This window comes from Sinocyclocheilus anshuiensis, unplaced genomic scaffold (genome assembly GCF_001515605.1).
Source record: "Sinocyclocheilus anshuiensis isolate Anshui unplaced genomic scaffold, SAMN03320099.WGS_v1.1 scaffold344, whole genome shotgun sequence".
NCBI classification, from domain to species: Eukaryota; Metazoa; Chordata; class Actinopteri; order Cypriniformes; family Cyprinidae; genus Sinocyclocheilus; species Sinocyclocheilus anshuiensis.
In genome coordinates this window covers 73,068-99,443 of record NW_015557066.1, presented here as the reverse complement: position 1 = coordinate 99,443, position 26,376 = coordinate 73,068, and the positions used below count along the sequence as shown (strand labels likewise).

The 26,376-nt window shown below is 38.1% G+C and overlaps 2 protein-coding genes across 5 annotated transcripts in view; one reads left to right on the top strand and one right to left on the bottom strand.

Moving 5' to 3' along the window:
• Nucleotides 1-3,605: 3,605 nt before the first annotated feature.
• LOC107676663 (drebrin-like protein A) lies at nucleotides 3,606-21,944 on the top strand. 2 transcript variants are annotated; one of them, XM_016471283.1, is made up of 17 exons: nucleotides 3,606-3,862; nucleotides 8,559-8,614; nucleotides 9,999-10,111; nucleotides 11,305-11,379; nucleotides 16,589-16,726; nucleotides 16,894-16,971; nucleotides 17,294-17,445; nucleotides 17,537-17,591; nucleotides 17,720-17,794; nucleotides 18,527-18,632; nucleotides 18,735-19,032; nucleotides 19,490-19,674; nucleotides 19,760-20,149; nucleotides 20,239-20,307; nucleotides 20,675-20,790; nucleotides 20,880-20,931; nucleotides 21,008-21,944. In XM_016471283.1, exons 1-17 carry the CDS (start codon nucleotides 3,819-3,821, stop codon nucleotides 21,142-21,144), a joined length of 2,139 nt encoding a protein of 712 aa, XP_016326769.1. In that variant the 5' UTR covers nucleotides 3,606-3,818; the 3' UTR covers nucleotides 21,145-21,944. The 2 variants fall into 2 exon arrangements, with proteins under 2 accessions (XP_016326769.1, XP_016326768.1); XM_016471282.1 differs by lacking the exon at nucleotides 19,490-19,674 and having other exon boundaries at nucleotides 3,607-3,862; nucleotides 18,735-19,199; nucleotides 20,675-20,769.
• A 3,250-nt stretch (nucleotides 21,945-25,194) lies between these two features.
• rtkna (rhotekin a) overlaps nucleotides 25,195-26,376 on the bottom strand; it is a 54,422-nt gene continuing 53,240 nt past the window's right edge. For 2 of the 3 annotated variants that reach the window (XM_016471291.1, XM_016471292.1), the window contains exon 12: nucleotides 25,195-26,352. In XM_016471291.1, coding sequence (XP_016326777.1) covers nucleotides 25,730-26,352 — 623 coding nt within the window. In that variant the 3' untranslated portion in view covers nucleotides 25,195-25,729. The remainder of the gene's footprint in view (nucleotides 26,353-26,376) is intronic. The other variant, XM_016471293.1, reaches the window with a different exon arrangement.

Below are 26,376 nucleotides of genomic sequence, written 5' to 3'. Positions count from 1 at the left end.
AATAGGGAGTAAGTTCCTGTGATTCTGATAAGAGTCGTAGTAACCTTTTTGGCCATGATGCCTTGTTGAAAAGATCCGTCATCTCAAATGGACTTCCTGCACAGATAATGTAGAAATAATTTAAGAGAAGAATAGCATGCAAACGTTCCTGTCTCACTTAAACAGGCTGGATGTATGATTCAGGATAAGCTAGCTTGTCTTCAGGTGGATAGCTATTTTTATCACAACATATAAGGTTACTTATGAAAGGCTACTACAGTTACCGTTTGAAGACTGGGGTTACATACATTAGTTGGGTTCATGTTACACACTATAGTTACTTGAGTAAATGAAGCTTTAATCAATGCTGAAACACTAGATGTATTGTTCCTGTTTCTGTGTTTGTTCAAGCTTTATCATGCTAGTTGGAAGCACAAACCTGGACACACCTGTTGACTTACAAGTGTGAATATGTCAAGTTTTTGCTGACCAGTTTTGTTTGTTAGTCACAGTTTTATCTTAATTGCAAAACAATTCGATTTTCCATGGCTAAAAGCCTGCCGCAACAACTAGTGTGTAAAACCTCACCTCACAGGTTGTCGAAAACTAATATTACACAGTGGCCAAGTTTCCTATGTACTTAATATTAGTGTAACGCATTTACATGCACAATCTTACACCGAGTATGCTTAGCCAGACAGCATGTGAGGTCACGTAAACGCCTTAAACAGTCTCCTATTTCTGTCTGTTAATTGTCTAAGTAATCCTGATAAACACAGATTTTTGCCAGTGCCTCGGTTTTTTCTTTTCTCATTAAATGACAGTATATTAAATTATATGAATTCATTCCAAATAAATAAATGATTTTTAAATAATTTATCATAGTTAGTATTATAAGCCTAATAAATATTTTAGCACTTTCTCTCCCTCTTAAAGTCTGTTATATTTGTTGAGCTGTTTGGCAGAACAGAAACTGCCACTTCTGATCCCAGAGTTTCTTTCATGTACCTTCCATTGTGACATATAACTGGCATCTGATTCTGCGCTATGACTTCACATCCTTGATATACAAGTCTTTCTCCCTCTCTCTGTCTCTTTCTCGCTTAGTCACTCTCATACTTGCATGCCATTTCATTTTGCAACCATATATAACATTTGCATGCCAACCTCCTCAGTCTGTTTTCTTTTGCCATCCCCCATCCTCTTAAATTCAGTCCCCCATACTCCTTTTCATTTTCCCATCCTCCCTCCCCTCTCCTTCACTATTTATTGTACGCTCTTCCACTCCATCCTTTTGTGTTCTACCAGAGTCTCTCTCTCTCAGGAAATCCGGACGCGCTCATTCCTCTTCTACTCTTCAAATAGTTGCCATTAGCACAAAATTGGCACCCAGGGGTCTGATCCCCCATACAAGGAGAGGCAGCATTACTTATACTCTCACATAGGTGCCTTATAAAGTTTACACTACTCCACACAAGCAGTAAAGTTAATTTAATATGTACCATTATCATTATTATTATACATCTTCATTAGACTCATGTCTCTGAGTTTAAGTCTACATTTCAGCCCTCTTGGCTGTTGAACTCATTTTAGTGTGTTGAGCTATTCGCCTGTGCCTGTTCCAGGCCAGCATACACCCAAATGAATAGCACTTGGCACACTGCATTCAGTATGACAAGGTTACTGTGCCAGATGGCAATGTGCTTAAATTGTTTTGTACTTTCTGCAAAGGTTTTTAGAGAGCCCACCATCCTGGTATAGGTCTGCCAGGCCTCTGTCTGATCCTTCAATGGCAGTAATGATCCTTAAATATTTTCTTAGAAGCAGGGCTTTTCTTTTGCACTGTTCCCATTTATTCCTACTTGGTATTGTCGTTTTGCATGCCATGTTCGGTACAAAATATCAATTTTCATCAACTTCGGATATATTTAAACTGTAATCTGTGGTTCAGCACACAAGCAAATGCACATATTGTTGTTGCAGACTGAATGCCTCAGGCCAACTTACTGCAAGCTTGGGCAAACCTTTTACTCCATATTGCTGTTATGAGTGAGGCTGTTCTGTTTGCTTAGATTTCACTATTTAGGACACCTTGACTATGGAAGAACTTGGTCCTGTCAGTTCATAATGAGCAAAGAACATTTTTTACATATGTAAATAATGCCAGCTGCCATTTCTACCAGTGATTTTAGTGTAGTGACGTTTGGACCAATTGGTTTTAGGTGTCTGCTTTGAATTTATGATTGTTTTTAAACAGGCCAAGGAATATTATTGAGCCAGATAGTACAGCCAAAAAGCCAGATCTGTAGACGCTAAAGCTGCACTGGTAAGGAACTATTAGTCATTTAGTAAGTTCAGACTAAGGGGTCTAAAGGGTTTTCTGGAACAGTAAAATATGCCATAGACGACACTTGAGACTTTTCATACCGTTTTTTGGAGAAAACCGTTTCCTCCTCCGTGCCAGACAGTTGGTTTCACAACCAGGTAGGTAAATCTCCCCTGGCCTCTCTTCTCTCTTGAGCCATTGATTTTGCTGAATGTTCTTCTCCACAGCTGTTTTCCAGCTTTACGCACTACAGATGGAATGTGGCCATCTTAGGCAAGGTGGACATCCAAGTGGATTTGGCTTGGGAGTTTATTTGAAGTTTATCAACATGACTTGCAGAGAACAGATGTAGTCAGGATGTTAGAGACAGCATTTTGCTTAACACTTGGATATTAGGCAAAAAGGATGCAAAAATCAAATTTTTGGCCCAATTTGAAGTGGTAATGAGTAGTATTCAGGTCATATTTCTGTGCTCTTGGAAAGTCTTAGATGATGTCAAAAGCTGGATTCATGCTAACATGGATGATTTAATTTCATATGGTTGTTCATGTACAAGTGAAGTGTCACAAATCACTCAAATTATTCCTGTCTTTGCAGGTACTCTATGAATACCAGTGTTCATGTCTGTGCAAGTAGTCCAGTGGGAGAATGAGTGATCAATAAAGAGGAATGATATCTTTAACTCCTATCACAGAAAAATACTCACCAATGCTTTGTTTATTTGATCAAACATTCAGTAAAAACAGAAATATTGAGAAATAGTACTACCATTTTATATACAGTACATATGTTCAGTTTTGTAATCAATTTTAAAATGTAATTTGTTCCTGTAATGCAAAGCTGAATTTTCAGCAGTCATTACTCCAGTCTTCAGTGTCTTATGCTTCTTCAGAAATCATTTTAATAGGCTGATTTACTGTGTAAGAAACATTTCTTGTTATTATCAATGTTGCTGCTGCTTAATCATTTTGTAGAAACTGTGATACATATTTTCTCCGGATTTGTTGATGAATAAAAAGAGCAGCGTTTATTTGAAATGGAAATCTTTTGTAACAAGTATTAATGTCTTTACTTTCACTTTTACCAATTTAATGCATCCTTGCTGAATAAAAGTTTTAGTTTCTTTCTTTTAAAAAATCTCACTGACTCAAACATTTTGAACTGTAGTGTACATTTACATTTATTTTTAAGTATTTTTTTTATTGTTTAAATTGCGACACAAACACCCACATAAATCACTCCATCTTAAAACATCCTTCCAATGTTTCCTCTCTTTCCTTTCTCCTTTGTGCTGCCTGTCCAAACCTCGTCCACCCTCATTTGTTTATGGCCTGTATTTCTGTCTTTCTCCCTCTATTCCTCATTCTCTGTTCTTGAGCTAATAGCTGGCTGGACTGCAGAACAGGACTGCTTGTGTTTTTCTCATCAGACTCTTGACACAGCAAGTGTGTATGTGTGAGGTGAGGACAATCCAGACGACTACCAGACAACACCTCTCTCCACTCTCCAGGAAATGTCTAGTGCAGCGTTAGATTTGATTTCAAGAAATATATTAAGGTACATTGTGAAGTGTTTTTTAAGCTGAATTCGTTTTTTAGTATACAGTCAGGCCACACTATTAATTACACATTGTTCTTGCAGTCAGTTCTTGCTCTCAGTTGCATGTTGGTCCCCCTGGATTTCTCAGCTTTGTTTTTAGTGTTTTACTGACAAGCTCTTTTAAATAAAGTCCAGTTCAATTCAGTCTAGTCCTACAGGATTTTGGGGTTTTTGGAGTTTGGTTGGGCGTTCATATGATATAAAACCACACTGTGTTGTGTTGTGTAACATCCTCATTTGATTTGCATTCAAATGTGCATCTGTTATCTGGTGTGAAATGAATCAAGAAAATATGTAATTTGTCAACCACATTTAGTGCATTTGGCAGATACTTTATTCAACATGACTTGCATTTCGTGGGAATCGAATCCATGACCTGTTTAAAGTCACCAAAAAATCAAAATGGACATTTCTTTTTCATTTTTTTTTTATTGAATATTGCAGTGTTTATTATAAATTATTTATGTGTACATTGTTTTTTTTAGTTCATTTGCCCTTGCAACCTTTCACTCAAATGGCATCTCAGTTAACAAAATCAAGTCTCATCCTATATTTTTTCTCATTCAAGAAGCTGTTTCACTTAGATTTACATCACAAGAGGGAAGAAAAGATGATTGCAACTTCCATTTCATGCTGATAAGACAGACTTTTGCACTGAAAAACTATGTACAAAAGTGGAGAAAAAGTTTACAAAAGTACAAAAGTTTAGTGAATTCTCCCCATTGTCAACGAATGACTACAATTACATGCAAGTACGTGGGATTTTTGAGACCAATTCATATGAAAAGTGAAAGACGGAGAGTAAATGCAGAGAACAAAAGTCCTCCTTTCAGTTTATGCAAAACAACTGTAGCTGCATGTGTACTCCAGCTACGTCATAGATGCCATGGAGTGAGTGAAGTGCTGACTCTTTTTACTCATTTACTATGTCAATGGGAATGTGTGTGGTCCTTACCGCGTAGATAAATACACTTATATACCATGCCATTTCATTGGAACTGCATGTTTAAAACACATTGATTGCAGCATAATGTGATTTGACCCTTAGATGAACCAATTAGCCACAAGACAACATGCTTTTAAAGTGACCCGATGTACAAAGGGCTTGTGCGTGCGCTGGAAGTGTGCTGCTAAATGAAATGCATATTTGTTTGTCGTAGTGCACTGAAGCATAATTGTGTAGTGTTGTTTGACCTAAGTACTAGCTGTCATTATGAGTTTACTCATTTTTCTTGCTTAATTGGAATTGATTCTAGCTGGATTCATTGCAGAACAGGCTTTATTAGCCTACAAACCTCCTCTCTTGTAAACAGACAGCTGGTATAAGCACATCTCTGATCCCCCGTTACTCTCATTCTGTCGTCCTTTTTATTCCCATACTGGTGGAAGGATCCGGAACAATGGTGTCACAACTTGCTAATTGCAGACTGATTGGTAGGTTGGTTTGGCTGAACACAGACTCTGATGAGGCGAAACAGGCTGTTATTGTTGCTTGTGTCTGAGTTCTGAGTCAAAAGCCCAGAGGTCACAATCTGGGAGGCTTCCAGAGATCAGAAGCTTTGGAGACAATAGAGACATGATGACGACAGGCTGGTGTAGATTATCCTCATTCAGTGTAAATTCCAGGGGACAGAGTGAGGGAATTCTCTGTATAAGGTGTTGAACTATACATGAACTACACATAGCTAGATCAAATTCATTTAGCCTGAATTTCGGCACAGGATTGTTGTTTTGCACAATTGTAGTCTGCTCGTTGGATACGTAATGAGTTTAATGTGAATGTTCACTACCTTTTGTATTTTTAAAGAAGCACATTTTTGCATATTTACTTAACTTCTGTTGAAGATTCTCATCAATTCCTATCTATTGAGAATTTTGTTTTTAAATGGAAGTACCTTTTTTGATATACAAACATCTTGTAATACGTAATTATATCTCATTGTAATTTAGAATCAGTTTGAATGAATATATTAGTAATTATCATGCAATGAAGACTATATACAATTGTTAGATAACTGAAAAAATGAATAATGGTGTACTTGTAAACATTTAATTTTTTTCAAACTTTACTTTGAAGTTTAAAATTAAATATCTACTTAAAACAATGACAATAGCCATCAAGTATTTCTCAATTAAATGTAAATGGTTAATATTTATACTAATACTTAACTTTTTAAAATGTTCGAAAACATATTTATTATTGCACATTGAATCTGTTCTGAAATTAGTATAAAAACATTAAAACTTTGAATATATAAGCAATTAATGTTTAAATTATATATTTATAGTATTTACTGTTTATATTATAAAAACATTATTTATACCCCTCCACAAGTGAATAAATAATCCCCCATATGTGGCATCTAAGGGAGGAGTTTTTAGAAATGAACTTTAGGCCCTCACGTAATAAATGAATTATGGAAGTGAGGGATGCATGAGAAATGATTAAAAGTGCCCAGCTCTTACTGGACAAGTTTGATCCATGAGTCAGGCTGTTATTATATAGTATTATAGGATTTACTTGACATTTTACATTGATTTAACTGTTGGAATAAACCAAGCGTTTTCCCAGAGATTAACCTGTTAATAATGGCAGCTGTGGTGTACCTGCCACAGCAAGTTCAACAGTAAGCCAACTGAGAGATTTACACACTCAAGCCCATTATTTGCACCTGACACACAACAGTACACAACAGTAAACCGGGGCGTTTTTCGTAATATTGAAACTGTATATTCTTGGGACTAGAATCTCACATTGATAGAAAATGGCTTATCTGAGACTTGATTTTTTTCCCTCTTCAGTGAGGTGAAAAACCAGGGGTCCAGGGGTCAGATTCATCCTTCTTAACTTCTATTTTCTTTTTCATTTCTTACTTTAAAATTCTTCTTGTTAAAAATGTCTTATCTTTTTTCTAAAAAGCTGAAGAAGAATTCAAATTCTTGCTTAGAATCCTCTTAGAAGTCATTGTAAATAGCATCTTAATGTTAGGATAACCTCCAACTTGTCTTAAATCCCCAAAAGTAAGATGTTTAATGAATTTGTTGGGTTGTTTCTAATTAATTGTTGTAATTAAGCACTAGAACATAACACTATAATACATATTGCTACTATTATACATGTACACAAGTTCTCTGAGGTGACACCAATGATGGATAATGAATGAATGCAACAGAACATTCCATCTAGAGATGGGCTCTTTAAAAGTAACTATTCAAAATACATGAATTAAATGTTAAAATTGCATCTAATTAATTATTAATTAATGTTGAATTCAATTAATTAATTAATTGAATTAAAAAACGTGACACTGTGTGCTGAACTCCCATCAACGAAAATAGTGTGCATGCTTATTATGATTATTACGGTAAGTGAAGTGTTTTTCATTCAGCTGGTCAGTGAGTCTAGAACACCTGTCAACCTCTTCAGAAGAAAAAAAAAAGTTCTTAAGAAAAATATTTGAGAACTTCTTAAGACATTTAAATTGAACTTGGAATTTATCTTAAAATATTTCTAAACTTTTTTCTTCAGAAGGTTTTTGGGAATCCAGTCCCAGAATTATTTTACTCAAAGAATATGCCTAAATTTATTTCTTGTGTTTGGAATGGCATTTGAAAACCCTGTGGATGTGTCTTTGAGTGGCAATTTCATCAGCTGCCATTTAAAACAAGAAGCCTCACCAAAATGACTGCCACAGAAGGGAACTTTTCCAAAAAGCTTTACAAACTGTGATCCCAATTCCCTAAGCAGGGAAACAGGGAATGGACCAATCCAACAAATGCAGCATTGCACTTCAATTGCAGTGAACCTCAAGTCTTATTAATCTCACAAACCAAGTGCCCCACCTGCATTTCACTGTTTGCTTTGGTGTGGCCGGGTGGCCCTGATACAAAATCCATTATTTTCTCTTAGCCTCAGTTCCAAGTAATAGTCCCAGTGCATGACACATAACCACATACAGCTGTGACCTGGGTTCAAATGCTGTTCTGGGTTTTCATACACTATGAGTACACTTGCTATTAGAGCTAGTAGCCCCAGGATCATTGGGTAAACAAAAAGTTAAAAAAAAGTCATAGGCAACGACAGCGGGCATCGCCTCTGATTGAAGCAGATGTGAGGGACTTTTGCTGAAAAATCAGGAAACTAAACAGCAAGGCCAATAATAAAGGAAGAGCGATAGAGATGACTCATGTCAGCTCTTCTGTGAGAACATTTGGTATATGCATTACTCCAGAGAAGGCCTGCTAGGTTTACTGAGTTCAGTGCTTGGTATGCATAATACATGTCCAATATGTGGAGCATTCTGGGATGGTGTGAACGTGTAGGATAAACACATGGACAATGCACACATGGTCCTCACACCCAAGCCCACTTACTGCATTTTAAGATGACGTGAGCGAGGATGTGGTGTTGATTATGTTTGGATGTGGAAGAGCCGTGATTTGTTTCATACTGTGAAAGGTCAAGGATCACTATAGATATATTGACTTTTTACTTGCCTCATTTTGAAATGGTATCAGCACTTGATATAGTCTGGTTCAGGATATTATGTTACAAGTGACGTGTAACTTAACTCTGTCACTAGTTTCTACAGTGCGCACTGCTGTGTTTTCCTCCAGTGTAACATACTGATGTATTTCTCTCTGTCTTTTTCAGGGCTTTATTTACATATGAGGGTGTGACCAACAATCTCAAACTCACAGATTCAGGAGGTGAGACTGTTAACTATTCCTCCAGTTTCTTTTTTGTGTCTAAATTTTTTACCAATGGTCAATAAAGCAAAGGAGAAGGGGTTTGGAATTCCATTTATTTTCTCAGTAAGTCAGTGTGTGTGATTTCAACTGGTTTAGTTGCAGAATTTCCTGTGGAGAACTACACTACCCATTATTGTAAAATTTCACTAATTGAAGAAAATCAGCCATGGATAGAGGAACAGGAATAACAGCAAAGAGCTCAACAGTGTCCATCCACTCTTATAAAGGATTGTGAATGACATAATAAAGTTGATTCAAATATACTTTTATGTTTGAATATTTTATAATAATTATATAGCTTTTTATACAATCACTGGCTTATTGTTTTAGTATATCTATAGTTTAATCTAGTAGAATATTATCTATAGTTTTATCATCAGTCTTCTCACAGCCATGGAAAAGCTGGACATTTTACAATTATTTTAGGTTTGGAAAAGTGAAGGAAATTAATCAAATATTAAAGCCAGTTTTACAAATTATAAAGGTTACAGAAATTTCCATTGAATATAAATGCTCAGCTCTAAAATATTTTGAGAATTTGCTCTTTGTGAATGCAATTGTCAAAAAAAAAAATTCTTAAAGTTTCTTATCATGTGATTATGAACAACAAAAGTCATGGAAATTCATCAGTCAAAAAGTATGGAGAGCCAGTATTTTGTCTAAGATCAGTAGTTCATGGATAAAAAGACATAAATCATACTTGGGCATTTTTTCCTCCATAATATTTGGGATTATTTGCCTATATTTATAGGACAGAAGTGTAGACAGGGATTTAGGAATGAGAGAAGGGGAGTGGGACATGACACAGGCCGGACATGTACCCAGACTTGTCCCCACGGGCCAGCAGCTCCTATATAATGTCCTGTGCATGTGCATGGCCCACTGCACCACGGCTCTGAGTTTTTGAAATGCCTGTGGAGAAAATGAATGGAAAAAAATACTTCCAGAACCAAGGTCACGTAAAATGTGGGCAGTCATTGTTGCGCTCTATTTGAGGCAGTTGAAAAGCTCAGTCTGAGGGCAATCATGCAACTTTGATGTGTGAAACGCTTCTAAATCAGAGAGGATTACCAATTAAAGCTCAGACTGCCAACACTGTTCCTCTTAATATCAGACGAAGCAGAAAAATCTCACTTGAGTGTAGGAGAAAGACCAGCTCTGCTTATTACATCAGACCTGTCCTGTACTCTGGAGATTATCATTATACTCTGGGAAAAGAATGCAAGTGTTTCATAGTGGCTGAGGCATTTACTTTCATGTGGCCATTATTTCATGAAGACAGTTGGGACCTCTTTAATTTTGTCCTTCTCTTCCCCCTTTATTTCTCTCTGTCATCTGCCAGCTGGAGGTTTGACAGAATTGGTTGGGAAATTTCACAGCAGCAGGCCAATGTATGGCCTCTGCAGGGTGGGACTGACAGAAACAGGACAACCACAGATTGTCATGGTCTGCTGGGTAAGTTCACAAGCAGAATGTGTATGTTTATATCAGCCATAGCAAATGTATGCAAACATACTACACTAAAATGTAGCCTCTGAGTTCTCTCGGGTCTTTACACAAACTGCAAATAAACAGGATCCTAAACTTTAGATCGAATGTCTGTCTTTCCCTTCTTTTGGGGTGCTTTAAACATTTGTAGCACCCCAAAATAAAATATATTCTGAATTAGGTCATTTTGCCTTGTTCTGATTGGATGTCAGACGTTTATACCTAGCTCCTATTGGTTGTTGCCATGGGGTGTGAGCCTGAAGTGGTTCCTCATTGGTTGGAGCTGCCACATCATTAAACAGTCCATGTTTAAGCGATGGATGTGAGGCTCCTGTTGATGAGACGTGTCAATGGCTTCACTTCACAAAAGGGCTTTGACCTTCAGACTTGTAGCTGAAGGAGCTCAAATACAGATGCAAAGAAGCATTCTGGGAACCTTCCTAATATCCATCGTGGATCTGGCTGCCAAGGCGATAAGTGGGAATGTTGTGGTTGGGGTCAGAGGTGCCATCTGTAGCCAGTCAGGCATTGTATAGAGGAGGGGGGAGTGGTCTCTGTGACCCGTTAACTGCAAGAGACTTTCTTGTGAATTATACTGGGGCTCACACACACACACACACACACACACACACACACACAGACAGACAGAGTATACACCTCTGATGATGATTGCAGAAGGTCTAGATGCAACAGAGGAATAGTTTGTTACAGGTTTAAAATAGATTTTAATTCTTTGTATTTCATTGTTGATCTATCTGAAAGAAAATGATGCTTTTATACAGCAAGGATGCATCAAATAGATCAAAAGTGACAATAAAGCATTTTTGTAACGTTACAAAAAAATCTATTTCAAATAAATGTTATTCTTTTGAACTTTCTATTCATCAAAAAATCCTGAAAAATATTAAGCAGCACATCTGTTTTCAACATTGAAAACATAAGAGCATAAGAGATTTCTTTCAAAAACATAAAAACATCTTACCAATCCCAAACTTCTGAATGGAAGAGTCTTGAGGATATTTAAAGGTGTCACTACATTATGTCATATAGCTTGTGGGTTTATATTTTGATGTTTATTTGAAAGGTTAGGTCTCTTAAATATAATGGAACTGTCACTTCTCTTCACTTCTCACACAATCTCTTCTGTCTACATCAAACAGGTTGGCAATAATGTGGATGAGCACCGCAAAACTGAATGTGTCAGCCATGTGCCTGCCATCAAGACCTTCTTCAAGGTAAAAAAAAACAAAAAAACATCGCCAGTGACTAGCTCTCCGTGTATCTTCTGCTTTCACATAATAGAGTTCCTGAGCAAAGTTTGTATAATGACAGCACTATAATCAGCAGGTTACTTTACTTGTTTGGATGATTCTTTTGACATCTTTCATAAATCAAACTCTTTAAACTTTCATAATTGCATTGTATTTCAGAATCCAAGGTATTTTAATAGTGTGCTGGTTTAAACCTTCATTAATCATATAGTATATACTGCTGCAGCTACATTTGGAAGCATTCAGATGCGGAGTGAGTAAAATCGCTCCCTCATGCATACATTCATCCCATTCTTGTATACATGTACTTCCTGTGTTTGTATGGCTCCAGAATGTTCTGCATCCATTCTGTAAGGCGTCTGCACTCTCTTTCTCTTCATGTCCCTGTGAAGGAACATCACCTAAAGCTGAATAGAAGACATATAGAGAATAAATCTTGTAGGGGATGCCATCATAAACATACACAGGTTGTGCAGCAATTAGTTTTGTTATTGTTTGGATAGTTACAATTGAGAAACATGCTAGAAGAATTTCAGATTAAGATTGTTAGACGTGTCTAGTCAGAGCCTCTGATATCACAGTTCATACTTTCTGGTTTATATGGTGCATATGATTTTATCTCTCTTACCTTACAATTGCTACTTTTCCTGAACATACAGACTTAACCATTTTATAGGCACACCCCCAAACATGTGCGCATATACATCCAATTCTTTTTATTATTTAGGTTTAAGTTCACATTTCATTTTACTTTGGCCTCTTTTTATGTACATACAAAATCCAAATGATCAGTCAGATTGAGTTGAGTGCAGTGTTTTTAAACAGGATTTTCTTAACTCAAAATGCTCTACCGAATGGTGAGGAGTCATTAAAAGGTTAAGGGAAAAATGTTTTGTGTCTATTTGAATTAATGGGTGGAGTATGTAAAAAAGGTTCTCACACACAATTCTGAAACCATAAGCCCTCCTAATATGTGTACAAATGCACTCCTCTGTTATATTCTGACATAAATGGTAAATGTAAATGGTTTCCTTCCTTTGCTAGTATCTGTGAAGTGATGGCTAGCAGCTTGGTGCCAGCTCTTATTGTAGTAAAGCTTTCCTCTCGTGTCACGTCCTATTGTTCTCCTGAACAGCCGAGCAGTGCCACTGACAGGCACCACACAGATTGAGAAGAGCAGAAATTAAAGAGAGAGAGAAATTCCCAAGGAATGGACAAGGTTAAAAGTGTTCGTTATAGAAAATGTGCTTTTGTTTTGAGGAACGTTAGCATTTAGGAAGTTTTATATATCTTGTGATATAAGTGCTTGCCTCTTGAAGCTGTCTGTGGATTTATTTACTCCACCATCCAGGTGATGTTGCTTTAACATTACCATATTTTTCAGATGGTTGTATGAGATGGTCAGACATACAGTAGTTAAAAATGCCTTATAAAGACATTGCCCAGTCGGCTTCACAGGCATGCCAAGAATGCTGTTTATTCAATTCTCATTGTTTCTCTCTCTTTTGAGATCGACATCCTTTATGACCTTGTATTGTGTCGTTCATCCACAATGTGTGTTTGTGTGTGATAAATCTCAGCATGAGTGGGTTACAAAAGTGTCTTTTATTATATTTCCATTCGGATTTAAATCTTGTTGGGTTATTTTTGTGTTGATTAATGGTTGTTCAAGCAGATGAACTTTGTTAGGTTACGTAAGGTCAGGAATGAAGTTTTATAGCGTGGGAGAGGCTGAGCCCCCAAACCAACTGGAGCACATACTGTATGGGACCGGACCCTGTTATAGCCATAAAATCAGACAGCCGGAGACAAGCTGTCAGAGGCATTTACAGCATTCTGTCTCAACATTCCTCTAAATTAATGATAACGCCTTCTAAATTTGGATTGAGGGATCTGCGAAATCTCCAGCGTATGACAAAGCCATAGTCAGTGACAAACATGCAAAACCTCTGTCCTCTTGCATGTCCTCTTTTATCTTTTAATTAGGCTGGCAGATATTTTAATGATTGCTAAAAGGGATAGTTCACACAAAACAGTACTGTTCAAACATGTATTTTCTCATTGTGTGGACAAAACACTGAAACATCCTTTAAAATATATTTTTATGTTTTGCTAAAGAAAGTAAGTCATACAGGTTTAGAATGATATGAGGGTGTGTAAATGATGACAGAATATTTTTGGGTGAATTATCCCTTGAAGTAATTATTAAAAGCAACAACACCCATTTTGTGTTTTCCTGCTCTCTAGTCCAGGCCTAGTCTCCAAAGACTTTCAGTCATGGGGAACTAAACCATATGTAAAATCCAAACAAATTTATCATAGTGTACGTCTTGGCTTCTGAGATGTGCCTTCAGAGTATCAGTAACAAGATGAGCCACAATGCAGTGTAAATCCCTCCAGTTACTCCTCCCTGCTTTCTCCATTTATCACTCACAGTTTTTATTGTCTCTTCATGACGAGTCTGTGCTAGTAAGGGCTGTGATGTGTGCATAATGACTAGTCAGCTCATTAGTGCTTCCAAAAAAAATCAAATAAAATTTGGTAAATGAGCCATCAGGGTAGATGTTTAATATGCATTAGTCATCGATGATGACCATTAATCCCAAAAGTTTCACAGTGGTTTATGAATGACACAAATCAAGACTATAAGATAAATATTTCTAAGGCTTGTGATTCCCATCCAGGGGTACGTGGTAAACTTCAAAAGATTTTGAGTTTGATTTGATAAAATAATTTCAGAATATCTTATCTATAATCCGTTCAAAAGTTTTTTTTTTGTTTTTTTTTTTAAAGTCTTTTATGTTTTATGGGGAAGTCGTGGCCTAATGGTTAGAGAGTCGGACTTGTAACCCAAAAGGTTGCGAGTTCGAGTCTCGTACCGGCAGGTGTAGGTGGGGGGAGTGAATGTAGAGCGCTCTCTCCCACCTTCAATACCACGACTGAGGTGCCCTTGAGCAAGGCACCGAACCCCCGACTGCTCCCCGGGCGCCGCAGCATAAAAAAGGCTGCCCACTGCTCCGGGTGTGTGTTCACGGTGTGTGTGTGTTCACTGCTGTGTGTGTGCACTTTGGATGGGTTAAATGCAGAGCACTAATTCCTAGTATGGGTAACCATACTTGGCCACATGTCACGTCACGTTTTTTTTTTTCACCAAGGCTGCATTTATTTGATGATAAAAACAGTAACATTGTAAAATATTATTACAATTTAAAATAACTGTTTATATATCAAATGTCGCTTATTCCTGTGATGAAAAGCTGAATATTCAGCATCATTACTCCAGTCTTCTTCAGTGTCACATAATCTTTCAGAAATCATTCTAATATGCTGATTTGCTGCTCAAGAAATATTTCTTATTATCAATGTTGAAAACAGGTGTGCTTCTTAATATTTTTGTGCAAACAGTGATACATTTTTTGCAGGATACTTTGATAAATATAAAGTTCAAAAGAAACTCTCCACCTTCCCCAGCTCCACCTGTGTAGATCTGCTACAAGGTGATTCATGTATGCTATATGGGGTTATTTCATGTATGTTATATTTGCAGCAGCAATATTTCTTACATGCTCACAGCAGCATGTTGTGGATGTATTGGCAGTAGCAAGTCTCGGTACTTGCTCTGCCGCAGCAGCAGCAGCAGCGTAGCAGATCTATTCCGCCAAAACCAAATACATTAACATTGTCATGTACATTACCATGCCAATCCCTCCGAGCGTTGTCATGACAGAACGGCATTTATTTGAAATAGAAATCTTTTGTTATATTATAAATGACTTGACTGTCACTTTTGATAATTTGAATGCATCCTTAATGAAATAAAAACATGAATTTCTTACAAAAAAAATTGAATCTTACTGACCCTAAATTTTTGAAAGGTAACAGCATTTTTTTCCCAGTGTGATCTGAGATGATATATCAGTATAGTGAGACAGTGAGCTGCAGGCGTGAGGTGTGTATGGCAGAGCATCTGTCCTCAGTGCTGTTAATACTGTCATCACCGCTGAAGCCCTGGGGCTAACTACATGTCAAGGGGCTCACCTAAAGCAAGTAATAACAGAGAATTAAGTCATTTAACTCCTCCCAAGCAGAAAAAGGGATAGAAGAGATAAAAGAAGGGAGGAGAAAATTAGCTCAATTTGAACCTAATGTTCTGTAGATAAAGTCTTTCCAGTCACAGAAAAAGCAATGAGTAAACAAATTGGTCCTGACTTGTTCAAGCTCTTGTGCATGTCAGAGAAATGTGGAAAGAGGGCTGAATGTAGTGGTATGGTAATCCATCGAAAAGCTGTGGGGTTTTTTGGGTTGGAGCCCAATCCGGCACTCACGAGGCCCTCTGGTACAATGTCTCAGTTGCATTGCTCTCCCACAAGCCAGATCGCTCTATCTTACACTAGATTCACTGTGATCTGAGGTGTTTTGTTGAGCAGTCATTAACTGTGGTATCCTGTAATATAAATCCTCAGTGGATCTTCAGCTGATTGACCCCAGAGCTGTAGATGGAAGCCGATGACAGGAAAATGCCTTATAAGGGAAAATGTAGTATAAAGACATGCTTATACATTCTTACATCCTGCATCTGATGTACAACAGAAAAAAATTCAGACCCTTAGTCTGTTCTCTCTATTACAAATTGAGTTCTCACTATTTTTTAAATTGTTTGAATTTTTAATTATTTGAATAAATGTTTATATTTACAGTTGTTTTTAACTGAATAAGGTAAATGTTAATGAAAATTAGTAGCAAATAATGTGGGTTTTTTTGTTTGTTTTGTCTTGCTTGCTACATTAAATATTAAATTTACTCAGTAAATACAACACAGTTCAGAAAGTATAGCAACAAGACTAAAATATGAGACTAGTGTGAATCGCTTTCTAACTTTTCCCAGTACAAAAGCTGATGAGCTCTGTATCTTGTACACATGTTGGTCATGAAAAAATACTCTTAGCTCTTTATTAATTGTCTTCACAGACACCACAAATAAAGTCAAATTGTTGTGCACAATATTATCAGAATAATATTCAGTCCTTAATATAAATGCAATAAAATAGCAGATGCAACGAGAAACAAACTTATCTAAAATTGCTGTGTTGAAAAATGTGTTCATATGGAGCAGCTTCAACGATGTGGTCAGTATGTTTTACTCTCTTGATGTTTGATGTTGATGTCACTACAGGAAGCTCAAGTATTTATTACAGCCTCAGAGCAAGATGAGGTGACAGAGGAGCTGATTACGGCTGCTTTTGCAAAGATTCGACCACCAATGGAGAGGCTGAGGAGAACCTCAAGGACGATGGACAAGGAGGAGACTGTGGTAAGTTACCACGAAAAAAACACAGACTTGGCTGTGCACAAGAGCTTCCTTAATTAAAATAGAAGTCTGTTTCTCACTAGAATTTATTGATACACATGGTTAAGTGGTCTAATTGTCTCTCACTGATGTTTTGGGTCTTTTGTTGCATTTCTGTGCCACACCCACAGGGTACAAACTACAAGAAGACAAATGCTGCCATGGAGATGAGACGGATTAACAGAGACTCCTTCTGGGCACGAGCAGAGGTACAGCTGAACTGTGTTTGCAGCTGGATTTTCACTTAACAGCTTGTGTGTTCCCCAAAATGCTGCAGAAAAATGTCAAATAATGATATAAAAATATGCCAGCCATATAAGAGATAATGTACAATCAACCAGCCGTTATACAAAAATATTAGATTCATATTTAATATTTACAGTTGACCAGAATCAAAGTATCTGTGTACTAATTTGTAGTAATAATTTATAATCAGTTATAACCTACAAAGTTACAAACCTCTTGTTCAGACTCCAGTTATTAATAGTGCTATTCAGATGTAGTTCATCATAAATCTGATGTGTGTGTTAGCGTGAGGAGGAGGAGAGAAAGGACGAAGTACGTCGGAGGGCTGTAGAAGACCGACGGCGCTGGGAGAGAGAACGAATTCTACAGGAAAAAAAAGAGGCTGAAGAGAGAGACAGAAAGATGACGGAAAAGTTAGAGATGTTTGAAGAACAAAGGTTTGTAACATCCACCTGATAAAACCTACTTCTGTCTGAAGCTGATTTAATTACAGTATTTCAGCTTAAACTTCCTGTTGTTTTTTCGCAGAAGGATCCAGGCTCAGCTTGAGAAAGAAGCTAAAAAAGAGGAAAAAGCGAGATGGGTGAATTTATTAATGAGTGTATTCAGTTTCTTTTACTGAGAAGTTGTAAGCTTTTCAACATGTTGTGGTTAAATGATCATATGGAGTCATAACCGGTAACGATATTGGCTTCTTTGTGTAATTGACAGGAGCAGCAGCAGAGGGAGCATGAGGAGGACATGAGGGCCCGGCTCAGACGCAGCGAGTCTATTGAGAAAGCAGCAGTGAGTTTTTCCCCCTATTTTAAAAATAATCCAGATCCAGCCAGTACAACCGAAAGTAAATCTAGTCTAGACCCTGCACATGACTACATTTACTACACTAGAATTAATACACTGAATTTGTTACAGTCAGTAAGATCATGAGTTTCAAACACTGTTTTGTTGGCTTGGCTTGTTTTTTATTCCTGCTATAATATACTTTAATGCAGTGGTTTTCAGTGGAAAAATAAAAAATAACTTTCAACTAACCATATAATCAGGCATTGTTGTAATAAAAAACTGTCTTATCAAACTTGATGGTATTTTGTGCAAGATAAAAGAAATGTAAAAGAAAGTATTACACATTAACTGGCAACAAGAATAAATATGATTTAATGCTGAACACAAAGTGATTTGTGCTTTGAATTACTGGCTTGAACTACTGGAAAACATGAAACCAATTCAACTTGTTACATTTTTTCTTCATGATATTGATAGTTTTGCATAGGTGAATGTTGCCTCTTTAGTGCATGGTAATATTAATCCATTTCAGTGTTTGATTATAAGGACATTTTGCTTACATTTGCATTCAAAAGAATTTTGGCTGAGTCACCACATTTATGTCTATTGTGAAATCAGTGTCCTGAAGCAAAACCAGTTGAGACCCACTGCTTTACATCCCCTTCATGGCTATTCCTTTATCAACACTACCACATTTTTACTAGATTGAATGATGCCTCTTCTTTTGGCCTGTAGGAGGCAGCAACACTTGTTTCTCAGCGCACCATCAATCCCAGAGAGTTTTTCAGGCAGTTATCGGCATCCTCTCAAAATTCTTCAAGCCCTGGTTCACCACGTTCAGGTAAACATGACCTTCAGAAGCCCTTTAAAACTTTATCAGTTTCCAGTGTTTATTGTATTCACTTGAGGTCTGTTCGACTTAAGTTTATGTTCTGGTGCTTAGGCAAATCTCCATTCCGTCGCTACCAACGCAGTTTGACAGACACAGCCTTCATCTTTGAAAGGGCCAATTCCACTTCTGGTTCCACATCCCCTCTCAGTCCGTCGGCCAGGTCTCCGTTCTCACGCAGCCCATCCACATCCTCCAAATGTCCAGCGTCCCCACTTAGTCCACCGTACCGGACGATCCCCTCACCACAGCGCCCTCAAACATCTCCTCCCACATCACCTCCCCCACGCTCTGTCCCACCTGTATCACCTCTACCCAGTCTGCCTGTCTCCAGAGCCCCTCCACTCCACCGGCCACCTCCTCAAGCCCCAGTCCACGATTCAGCTTCCCCTGCATCTCCAAAGCTGCTGGATAGTCCAGATAAATCTGAGTCTTGCAACTATGACAGCAGTGAAGAACTTGCTGTCGCAACAGACCATCCTCCAGCTTCACTCACAGAAAACCCACTGCACACTATGGGTAAGTTAACTTGGGTTTCCGTAGCAACAGTAAAAACGCAGTTTGACAGACACAGCCTTCATCTTTGAAAGGGCCAATTCCACTTCTGGTTCCACATCCCCTCTCAGTCCGTCGGCCAGGTCTCCGTTCTCACGCAGCCCATCCACATCCTCCAAATGTCCAGCGTCCCCACTTAGTCCACCGTACCGGACGATCCCCTCACCACAGCGCCCTCAAACATCTCCTCCCACATCACCTCCCCCACGCTCTGTCCCACCTGTATCACCTCTACCCAGTCTGCCTGTCTCCAGAGCCCCTCCACTCCACCGGCCACCTCCTCAAGCCCCAGTCCACGATTCAGCTTCCCCTGCATCTCCAAAGCTGCTGGATAGTCCAGATAAATCTGAGTCTTGCAACTATGACAGCAGTGAAGAACTTGCTGTCGCAACAGACCGTCCTCCAGCTTCACTCACAGAAAACCCACTGCACACTATGGGTAAGTTAACTTGGGTTTCCGTAACAACAGTAAAGGTCTAAGTGGTCTTATAGATAGACTCATCTTGACAATTTCTTCTCTCCAGAGCTTGTAACCAGCTCTCGAATCCTGTGTGAACCAAAGCCAGAAGTGGACTTCACTGCCAAGGCTGTGCTTGTCGAAGAAGAGGTAGAGGAATTAGAGGAACCTTCAGTCATGTCAGCTCCACCTTCAGATACAAATATCACCACAAACTATGAAGAAGCAGTAGAAGAACAATTGGAGCCTGAGGATGTGCAGACTGGCATCAGCCCCCTGGTGGAGGTTGAGGAGCAAGAGGAACCAGAGTCAGAGTCTGAGGATGAACCTGAGGAGCAGCCTGGTGCAGAATCTGAGGAATTACGGGCAAATGTGGACCATTTAGCACCTGAAGAGCCCAGAAATGTGGTACCAATCTCAGATGATGAAGTTGAGGAGGACCTACCAGAGAGCCAAGGTGATAATAACAGAGATGTAATGGGAAGAAATGCAGAATGTGTCTATGGTTGGGATTTCACTGACATGTTTCTCGTGCTGTGTGCCCAGAGTCATGTGTGATGGCATCAGAGTATGAAGAAGATGGATCTGAATGTGGCAGACCACTGAATGGGACAGGTAATGAGCTAATTAGAGCTACCAGACTTTCAAGTCCTTCCAAACACAACAGACTCACGCAAAAAAAACAACAACAAAAAAAAACTGAACAACAAATGAAAACTATGTGTGTTCTAAAATCAGCTCAAAATATCAAGCATGTTTGCAATCCTCTGACTGGATGGAATCACAGTCTGAAGATTAAAAAACCGAGTCTGTGATTTTTAAAAAAATTTTGTAAAATCTGTCAACTCTTGACGGCCCAGAATCTGCAGATCTGGGCAAACGTTGTATAGGGTATTCCAGCCTTGCGTTATCTAGTTTTGTTGTCTCTCGTGTGATGAATGTATAGATATGTGAATATTGAACACCTTGTTTTGTTTTTAAGTAGAGGATGTTGATGTATCTGAGCACAGCACACCTGAGCGGTACTATTATATGGTTAATCGTGAGGAGGAAGATGACGATGAAATCCAGATGGAGGTGGTGACTGAGAACGGCGAAGCACATAGCACACTAGACATGACTCGTCATTAATATTGTGATAAAAGAAGAAAGGAAGTACTAAAACGTGTTGTTCCTTCTTATTGCAGTCATCAGCAGAAAGACTTCTGCGTGTGAGAGCATTATATGACTACCAAGCAGGTTAGTGTTGCTTGCTTCAACAGCAGTGCTGTGTAATTGAATAAGATATGCTTTAAAACGTCTCTGTTCTCCACAGAGGATGACACTGAGCTCTCATTTGAACCTGGTGACATCATCAGTGATGTGGAAACAATCGACAAAGCGTGGTGGAGGGGCTCCAGTAAAGATGGACGCCAGGGTCTCTTTCCCGCCAACTACGTAGAGACCATCTAAAGACTTTTCCTTTTCCTCTTCCCTTTTTACCAATTCTCAGGGACCAAGAACCACAAAACCCGGTCTATGAGGATGTACCATGTACTCTGAGACTAAGAGTCACAGGAAAAGGGTTGCAAGTGAAGCGTTCACTGGCACAACTTGGCCAACGATTCCTTTCGCTCCAAAACAGGCAGCCAAAGTCGACAATTGAGACTTTAGTGATCATCAACCGCCAGACTGAGGATTCTCACTTGATTGTACACAAATGATCATTTTATTATTTACACATTACATTTATTATTTTACATACTGTTGTTACTGTTATCATTACTAAATGATACCAAAGGTGGTGGAGGTGTCTGCTAAGAACAGATTTCAGTTTATGTTGAGGCCTTTACACATAAATCCAGCTTATACAGTCACATGTCAGTTGGTCCTGAGTATAGAAACGTGTTTCTTTTTTTTTCTTTCTTTTTTTTTTGAGAACTAGTGCTATGTCATAGTACCAGTAAAACGTGTTGATAATGTAGGTTTAATACTTGTAACATGTCATGCTTTTTTTAAAGCAGAGATGTGTTTACAGCATTCTGAATAGCATACCTGTCATACCTGCATACACACATGGTTAAAAAATGATGGTTAAAAAAATTAGTTATATTACAAGCAGATACCCTTAAGACTGAGCTTGGCAGCCATCACATGTTTTTAAATGCTCTGAACCTTCCGTCAAAATTAAATTCTTCCATCTTTCTACCGTTTGAAAGTTTGGGGTCGGTTAGATTTGTGATGTTATTGAAAGAAGTCTCTAAAGCTCACCAAGGCTGAATAAAAGTATTAATTTCCTTCAAAAAATAAAAATCTTACTGACCCTAAACTTTTGAACAGTAGTGTACAATAAGACAAAGTTCACTGTTGTGTAAATGCTATCAAATACACATTGTTTTTCTATTTTATTTATATTTATCTCTGACCATGAACATAGATATTGTTACTTCTAGAGAGGGTCTGTCTAATCCATTTAACGTTTGTAACCAGATTTTAGTAATAGGTAGTTTTCCAACTAACAAAGTTCTTCTGTATTAATGGGGAAGACCAAACAATAGAAGAATCACCAACACGTTTAACTTACTCTATGCTCTCTGTTAGTAATTTCTTAGTGTAATAAACTGAGGTTTTTGTTTTTCCCACATTCTGCAATAATGCTTTTATGTTTTTGATTTTTTGCACAGCCAGTACACTGCCTTCGTACTATTTTGAGTATCATGATCTTCAAGAAACCATATTCACTACTTGTGTATTAATGCATGAGTTCAAATTAAAGGGATTCACTTTACTGAGTCACAATGAGTTTACTATCTTGAACATTGTCAAGTAAAATCTTTTGACACATGCACTGCAAGAATCAAGAGAATTACACACATACACACAAAAATGCGGTTTTTAATTTTGGTAATTCTTTACAATAAATTGCTCTTGTACATGAATCTATTAGTTTGTCCAAAGACATGCAGACCGCCTGCTGAAATGACACTTACCTCCAGTTTAACATTCAATGTTATCTACCAGGATAATTAGAGCTTTACGCGTCTGATAAAATGTCGATATAATTTTATTTATAACAAAAATTAATATGGTAAAACACAACTTTAATAAAAGCACAAAATTACAAAACTTTACAAGAACAAATACTGTTTAAATGAATGTACAGTTTTTAAATACAAGTCAGTGGCCCTTCAAGTGAGAACTATTAATTATGTAGCATCACAGTACTAGGACAAAACTTTCTCTACTAATTCTGAATTTAAGAGGATAGGTTAGTCTAGTATTTCTACACTTCCAACTTTCTAATATATGTAATACACTATACATGTAATTACAGGGATTAAAGTTCCGTCGCTACGACGGATTTCCGTCAGTTCATAAAGAGAGTCACTTGCTTCATTCCTGAATGATTCAGCCATTGAACGAATCAACTGAATGAATGATTCAGTGATAAAATCAGTGACTTGCCGCCACCTGCTGGCGGATTTAGTTTCATTTTTAGCGTATAATTTCAGTTATTTAAATCATATTTCTGTATTCAAAAAATATGATTTAAATAACTGAAATTATACGCTAAAAATGAAACTAAATCCGCCAGCAGGTGGCAGCAAGTCACTGATTTTATCACTGAATCATTCATTCAATTGATTCGTTTGAACGGCTGATTCATTCAGGAATGAAGCAAGTGACTCTCTTTATGAACTGACGGAAATCCGTCATAGCGACGGAACTTTAATCTCTGTAATTATATAAAGAAAACCATGTCTCCATCTGACCATTTTTTAAAATTTCATATGAAAAAAAAAAATACAATACAGGTTTGGATACCTAATATACTGTGCAGATGTGTTTTTTAAATTAATATTTTCATGGCAAGATTGACTGTAATTACACTCCTGAGGTTTTACTGAAATCACAATAATAGTTATCTAGACTTTCATTATGGTAAATATTGCGTATATATTTGTCTTCAAGCAAATGTTCACTTTATCTGAGCTGGAAGATGCCATATGACACTGCAAATCCACAAAGTTAGAAGCACACAAAGTGCTTGACAAAACTGACCTGCAAGCAAACAAGGAAAAGGAAAATCTTCAAATAATGCGTGTACCGCTGACGTAAATGAAATCTAGAATACACAATTAACTTTGAGCTCTTGTAGCTTTGCATAGTAGTGCCTTCGCAACCCTTGTCAATCAGACAGGCCTTTACTGCAATGGCTCAAAACGAAGGACCGTTAAAACAAAGCACCCAAAACATTCAACTTCCAGCCAAATTTCATTGCTTGTGCTGAATCCTAGTTAATGTGCATTCTGATTTTTTACTTTTTCTGACTGATAGGGGGTTCACATTTGCTGAGTGAGATAAGGTATGTACAGTAATCCTGAGGTCATTACAGTCACAGGTAGCAAACGGAGTCACATTATATCCCGTCATGATAAACTTGAATAGAGTCTTGAGACATCTGGACCTTTGCGTATATACTGAAGCCATGCAAAGAGAACGTCATGAACTGTAACAGACATTATAGCAGATATTATACAATTCTAGGGTTGCACTTTTCCTCAGGTGTCACAAAAAGAAACATATAGTACTTTTGAAAAATATGTATCAAATCATGAACTGTTAGATGAGACGAAGACTCTATTCACATCAATAGCATAATAAAAGCTGTTTAATTTTACATAAAGCGTGTCTCCTTACAGGGGCAGCCATGCAAAGATCCTGCTGGCTTTAACTCAGTGACCCTTCTATTGTTAGACACTTTTGATCAAAGATTAAATTAACCATGGCTGTCTGCAGAGAGAGCGGTTCTGCAACCACACATTTCTGCAAACGAAAAATGTTGCTTTTGTGTGAGACGGGATCCAAACCACAAGTTGTCAGTATATGTCCAAAACAACCATACAGCACAACATCAACAAAAGTGACTGTGTGAGCCTTGACAGAAAGTCAGTTATTGGTAATGTCCTTAATTACATTATTAACAATTGAAAAAAGATGCAGAATTTAAACTGGTATTATCAGACTTTCTTCATAGAGTGCAGTGGCACTTATTAATAAAGTGAAATTCATCAGTCCTAAGCTAACTTTCACACGTTAAGTTTATTAATACTATGTTTCCAAGATCACTGTTCCTGAATACACTAGTGTTCAAATGTTTGGGATCAGTGAGATTTTTTTTAAAGATATTAATACTTTAATTCAGCAAAGGTGCATTAAATAGATTTTAAAAAATGACAGTAAAGACATTTATAATGTTACAAAATATGCTGCTCTTTATCAAAGAATCCTGAAAAAAAAAAATCAGTTTCCACAAAATAATAAGCAGCATTGTTTTCAACACTGAAAATAATAAATGTTTTGAGCACCAAATCAGCATATTATAATGATTACGTAAAAGATGCTGAAAATTCAGCTTTGCCATCGCAGAAATAAATTACATTATAAAATATTTTAATATTGGAAACAGTTATTTTAAATGATAATAATATTTCACAATATTACTGTATTTTGGATCAAATAAATGCAGCCTTGTTGAGTATACGAGACTTTAAAAAATTCTCAGAAACATTTAAAAATCTCACTGACCCCAAACGGTAGTGTATTTGCCAGGCTTAATGTGCGTAATGATGAATACTCAGCAGACTTGACCCTGACAGCACTTTCTAAACCATATATCTAAAACAGTGCACACAGACACAATGACTGGCCAGAAAGCTACTGCTTCAATCCAGTCTAAAAACACTGTAAAAATCGGTCTCACATAAAACAACTACGCTCTCAAAAGATCCAAAATAATGAGCTTTTCATGAAGAGACAATGTGTACTGCTATATATATTAGTAGTGTATTATATAACTAATAGTATTGGATTCCCACTGTGGAGGCTCCTTTAAAAGGCAGAAGAAAATTGTTATTTTTTATGTTGCTCTCCATTATTATGTAAAGAAAATGCAATGACGGACATTGAGCACACATGACCTCAGGTATTCCAGTTTTTTCCAGGGAGACACAGGAAGTTGTGATGGCTCTGACAGTAACCAGAGGAAGTGTAACAGCTACACCTGACTCTGCAGCCAGTTCCTGGGGTCTAGCTTAGCTCTCACATTCCTCAAGCTGTGGCGTGCGCCGGGCGGTCTAGAAAAGCCCAGGTCTGACTCTTGACTGTTGCTTCCCTCACTGGAGCTGCTGCTGGAAGTGGAACTAGAGCAGGACAGAGCAGTCTGAGTGGGGCGAGGAGACCCAGAGCCGGCGGTGGGTGGCTGGCAGTTGCACTGGAAGCCACCATAGCCCCGAGCGCGCAGAGTGGAGAGCTTGGCATCCAGGGAGAGGGTACGGGGGCGGAAGCGACCCGAGGTGGAAGAGGTGTCCGAGGACCATGCCTGGCGGAAGCAGGGGCTGACACTGGCGGGACTGTCGCTGTCTGAGGTCAGGCTGGCGTTGGAGGAGAGAAGGCCGGGTGTGCGGTGGCAGCGTGGGCTGCGGGGCTGGCGACTGTGCAGGCGAGGACTGGGTGAGTGGGGCGGAAGGTGCTGATGGCTGTGAGGGGATCTCGGGGGATCTTCATCAAACAAGGACATCCAGTGAGGCGGAGATCCGAGCTGGGCCCTCAGCTCAAACTCTTCAATACGACGAGCCAGGATGTCAGTGACTGTTCCAATGTCATCAGATGTATCAATAACTGTGACGGAAGAGAAACAGTAGA